The 5,450-nt window shown below is 41.5% G+C and overlaps 1 protein-coding gene across 1 annotated transcript; it reads left to right on the top strand.

Moving 5' to 3' along the window:
* The first annotated feature begins 271 nt into the window (after positions 1 to 271).
* On the top strand, positions 272 to 5,221 carry LOC147331702 (scavenger receptor cysteine-rich domain-containing protein DMBT1-like). Its single transcript, XM_086290449.1, has 4 exons — positions 272 to 284; positions 373 to 687; positions 786 to 904; positions 4,899 to 5,221. Exons 1-4 carry the CDS (start codon positions 272 to 274, stop codon positions 5,205 to 5,207), a joined length of 756 nt encoding a protein of 251 aa, XP_086146575.1. The 3' UTR covers positions 5,208 to 5,221.
* The last annotated feature ends 229 nt before the right edge of the window (positions 5,222 to 5,450 follow it).

The following is a 5,450-nucleotide window of genomic DNA, read 5'->3' as shown; positions in this document are numbered from 1 at the left end:
TTCTCACTCAGCTTACTTTGGTGAAGGAACTGGCGAAATCTGGCTTGATGAAGTGTAAGGTAATAAAAATTATGGAAAATATTTTAGGTCAGTCTTCTCTAGTGTCATACAGAAACTTTATTATAATTAAAAGACTTTTCCTTTTCAAGAAAGTCTTAATAGAAGAATCATAATTACAGTATCTCACAAAACGAGTACACCTCTCACATTTTATAAATATTTTGTTATATCTTTTCATGGGACAACACTGAAGATATGACACTTTGATACAATGGTGGTCAATGGTGGTCAAGAACATGCAGCAGTTTAACAGGACAAATTTCACTCAGAACAAAACCTAATGTATGTTCTATCCAAAACATATATTTTCAGGTGTGCCCATCAGATTGGCTGGAGCTGGGTCGACTCGGTGCTCTGGCAGAGTTGAAATCTATCACAACAACAGCTGGGGAGCAGTCTGTGATGACGACTGGGACTTAATTGATGCTGAGATCTTTTGTAGAGAGTTAAACTGTGGGACGGCACTGAGTGCTCCTCACTCAGCTTACTTTGGTAAAGGAGCTGGCAAAATCTGGCTTGATGAAGTGGACTGTTCAGGAAATGAAAGGTCTGTGACTCAGTGCCAGCACAGAGGATTTGGATCACACAATTGTAGACACAGTGAAGACGCTGGTGTCATTTGTTCAGGTAAGAAATCTATGGAAATGTTTCAGGTCAGTTATTCTAGTGATATACGTAAAGTTTATTCTATCCATCCGTCCATCCATCTTCTTCCACTTATCCAGGGCTGGGTTGCAGGGGCAGCAGCCTAAGCAGTGAAGCGCAACCTCCTCCAGCTTGTCCAGGGGAACACCAAGGCATTCCCAGGCCATCTGAGAAATATAATCTCTCCACCGTGTCCTGGGTCTGGCCTGGGCCTTCCTCCCAGTGAGACATGCCTGGAACACCTCACCCAGGAGGCATCCTTGTCAGATGCCTGAACCACCTCAACTGGGTCCTTTCCATGTGGGGAGCAGCAGCTCTACTCTGATCCCCTTTTGGATGGCTGAACTTCTCACCCTATCTCTCCGCTATCTCATTCTTTCGGTCACACATAGGGTGAGGATAGGGATGTAGATCGACCAGTAAATTGAGAGCTTCGCTTTTACACTCAGCTGTCTCATCACCACAATGGACCGGTGCAGCATCCGCATCACTGCAGCTGCAGCACCAATCCGTCTGTCAATCTCTCGTTCCCTTCTCCCATCATTTGTGAACAAGGCCCCAAGATAATTAAACTCCTCCACTTGGGGCAGGAACTCGTTCCTGATCCAGAGTTCCTGATCCACCTTTTCTGGCTGAGGGCCATGGTCTCATATTTGGAGGTGCTCACTCCCACAGCTTCACACTCAGCTGCGAACCATTCCAGTGCGAGCTGGAGGCCATCACCCGATGAAGCCAAAAGAGCCATGAAAAGCAGAGATGAGTTTCTGAGACCACCCAAGTGAAAGCCTACGCCTAGAAATTCTGTCCATAAAAATTACGAACAGAATTGGTGACAAAGTGCAGCTCTGGCGGAGCCCATCACCCACCGGGAAAGAGTCCAACTTATTGCCAGGTATGCGGACCAAGATCTTGCAACGTTTGTATAAGGATCGAATGGCCCTTAGCAATAGGCCAGACACCCCATATTCCCGGAGCACCTCCCACGGGACACCCTGAAGGACACGGTCGAATGCCTTCTCCAAGTCCACAAAACACATGTAGACTGGTTGGGCAAACTCCCATGTTGTCACGGTCCTGAGTCTGTGGACTCAGTGTTTTTCTGTTTGTATTAGTTATCTTTGTTTTCATGATGTGTTTTGATTCTCTTGGGTTTGATTTCTGTCACTGTATCCCCTAGTTTAGTCCACGTCTGTTCAGTTTCCTGTTTTACTTTGAAAGTCTGTGTACTATGTCAATGTGTTGAGTTTTGCCTCCCCTTGTCTTGTCATGTCTGATGAGTCCCAGCTGTGCTCTCCTCCTGTTTCACATTCCCTAATCACCTCAGTATGTATTTAAGCCCTGTGTTTTTCCCTGCCAGTTGTTGCGTCCTCCACGTTTGTTGTGTGTGTATCCATGGTTGTCTTACTTCAGCATCTCCTGTCTAGTTAGTTTAAGTTGTTGTTTATGTATCGTCCAAAGGTGACTCTCCAGCAAATAAAGCCGTCGTTTAAGTTAATGTTTTGTCTCCGAGTCCTGCACGTGGGTCCAGCCACTGACAGCCACACAACTCATCGTGACACATGTGCCCTCAACTATCCTCGAGAGGATAAAGAGCTGATCCAGTGTTCCGCGACCAGGACAAAAAAAACGCATTTTTCCTTCTAACGGACGAACTCTCCTTTCCACCCTCCAGTCCCCCTTTTTAAAAAATGGGAACCACCACCCCGGTCTGCCAATCCAGAGGTATCGCCCCTGATCTCCACTCAACATTGTAGGGGCTTGTCAACCAGGACAGCCTTACAACATCCAGAGCCTTCAGGAACTCAGGAACCCCAGAGGCTCTGGTGCCAAGGAGTTGTTTAACTGCCTCAGTGACCTCACCCCTGGAGATTGGTGGGTCATCCCCTTTGTCCCCAGACTTTGTCCTCCACGGAAGACATGCAAGTGGGATTATTCTAATTAATTAGAATTTTCTTTTCAGGAAAATCTTAAAAGAAAAATCATAATATAGTTTGTTTTGCACTTGGATTAGCTTGATTCCCCTTGTTCCCCTGAAAACTTGAAATGTATAAAATCAGCTACCAAAGAACACTGATAATTATTGTGACTTAATGTTAACATTAAAAACACTGTATCTTTTATCCCAAACTTATATTTTCAGGTGTGCCTATCAGATTGGCTGGAGCTGGGTCAACTGTGTGCTCTGGAAGAGTTGAAATCTATCACAACAGCAGCTGGGGAGCAGTCTGTGATGACGACTGGGACTTAATTGATGCTGAGATCTTTTGCAGAGAGTTAAACTGTGGGATGGCACTGAGTGCTCCTCACTCAGCTTACTTTGGTGAAGGAACTGGCGAAATCTGGCTTGATGAAGTGGACTGTTCAGGAAATGAAAGTTTCCTAATTGAGTGCCAGCACAGAGGATTTGGGAAGCATAACTGTAGTCATGGTGAGGATGCTGGTGTCATTTGTTCAGGTGAGCGACATCGTGAGGTCTATATATACTTGGATACTATAACTAATGATGCAAGGAACCCTGTCAGACTATATATTTAGACATTATTGAAACTTTTCTACACTTACCTTTTAATACAATGTTTTTTTATTTGTAAGTTTTTAAATTTAGCATTCCAGCTGTTGTAAAATGATAAATGTCCATGTTAACAGGTACTTTAAGTATTCTAGCACTCAGCCAAACAGGAAGCACTCAAAATACTCTGATTAATAATTTCCCAAACAAAATTTGAAGATCCATTTTTTAAGAATGACTTATTAATAGGTTAAAGAGAAGTATAAAGTAATTGATATCAGTGGTATTATTTACTAATTTAAAATTATATGTACAACAGATCTTAAAATAAGGACAAACTATGTCAGGGTTGGCACCAGAGCATTTGAACTGGATGAGTAAGCAACTTTGACAAGGGCAGATTTGGCTCAATCATTTTGTTATTCCTTTAAAAAAAAACATGCTGACACATCACACACGTTATTTCCAGAGGCTTTAAACTAACACACATTTGAATTTTGAAGAGTACTACAACAGTCTGTCCTCTACTATTACTAAACTCACACAATGGGCCACCTTTATTAGCTACACAGCAAATTTAAGAATAATCAATAGTCATAAACATAGTCCATCATAAATTACTTTCAAGGACACATGAGCGGTACTTTAAAATCTAACCTGCTGGTTACCACGACTGCTGCAGAAACTACTGTTAACCAAATAATTAAATTGAGCTTGCACTCTAATAATTTATTGGTGACATGGGTGGTCTTGTTTTTCATTAACAAACATGATTTAATGTAACTTGAAGTATATCAGTAGAGCTCAGCTGAGGGAGCACAGCGACTTTAATGGGCAGGTCTCGTCCCCGAGATCCATGTTTACAGGAAAATGTTTCCACTGAGGGGAAAATACTACTCGAACTACTAGCAACAGAAAAAAGGAGCTATATATAAAATTGTTGAGTCTTCAGAGTTGAGACTTTAGAAAACTTTCATTTCCACTTAAAGCAAGCTTTTTTGGAAAACCAGAAATGAAAGCAAAAAAAAAAAACTAAATCCATGCAGTACTGAGGTATGATGTGTTCTTCTCTTTTCAACACAAGACAGAGATTAACAAATTATTAAGTCTCAGACTTGGATTTAATTCTTTTCAGCGTTTGGGTGGTAATTTACTTTATTTTATTTATTTCTTCTGTTGTCAATCTCTAAGTCAGTACTTTTATGTATTAAAATCACAGTAGAAGCTGATTATTATTTACTTGATTAGGGCCCTCAATTTTAAAGTTACAATTCAGGGTTGTGAGAGGGTCTATTTATCTTTTGATAGTAGGTCCATGATAAGGTCCCAGTAGCTTTGATGCCTAAATCTGGCCAAAGAGTGAATAAAAGCCAAACACATTTGTCATTGAACAAATAAGGTTCATGTATTAAAACAGAGTTTGTATATGTCCGTTTTTAGAAACACATGATTGTTTTGGTTTAAATCTTTTTATATTATCAAACATAATGTGCAATCATGTGACAAACCAACTTCTACCAAGATAAATTAAAGTTAATTGACTTGATGTTAGTGATGTAGCAGATCAAAAGTATTGGTCAGGCTAGCAAAACACTGACTACATTAGCTTAATATCAGGCAGAAAAATGTTCTTTTTACCTTATTTCATCTTATTTTCCATTTTTAATATCTGGAATCCCTGCAGAAACCCAGCATCTCTCTGACATCTCCAAGCGGAGGTCTGGTCTGGGGTCCTGAAGGTTCAGAGATAACCAGGGGTTACAGCTTTGTCTTCACCTGCCTTATGAACTTCAGCTCCACTCCAGGCAGTTTCATTCTCATCTTCTCGGGCTCCAACATCACACACATCAAGACAGCTGTCAACAACTCGCCTGCCTTTAGTTTCCCTGCAGCTGAGTATGGACACCAGGGCAACTACAGCTGTGTGTATGAAGCAACAGCAATGCTGTCAAGGAAATTCACCTCTCTGGAGGCAGAACCGATTTATCTGTGAACCAGAGGGACACTACAGACCGTATTTACATTGCCACATGTTGATGCTGAAATCATTAGCAGTATTTGTGGTCATCCATTTATATCATCCATCATGTAGCCATCAGCAGGGATCACCTTTCCGAGATAGAGCACCTCATTTCTGAACAGGTCCCATTTGTCTGGTCTTAGTTTAGATGTTTGAGAACATGTCCTCAACACATCGTCTAAGTATGGATTGCATATTTTGTGTCTGAGGCCTGCT

Source organism: Aulonocara sp. 'chitande type north' Nkhata Bay, linkage group LG4, assembly GCF_057382095.1.
Source record: "Aulonocara sp. 'chitande type north' Nkhata Bay isolate Kocher_YH1m ecotype deep benthic linkage group LG4, A_spYH_male_GT1.1, whole genome shotgun sequence".
Classification (NCBI taxonomy): domain Eukaryota; kingdom Metazoa; phylum Chordata; class Actinopteri; order Cichliformes; family Cichlidae; genus Aulonocara; species Aulonocara sp. 'chitande type north' Nkhata Bay.
The sequence above is the reverse complement of the archived record's forward strand: the minus strand, read 5'-3'. Positions and strand labels throughout refer to the sequence as shown.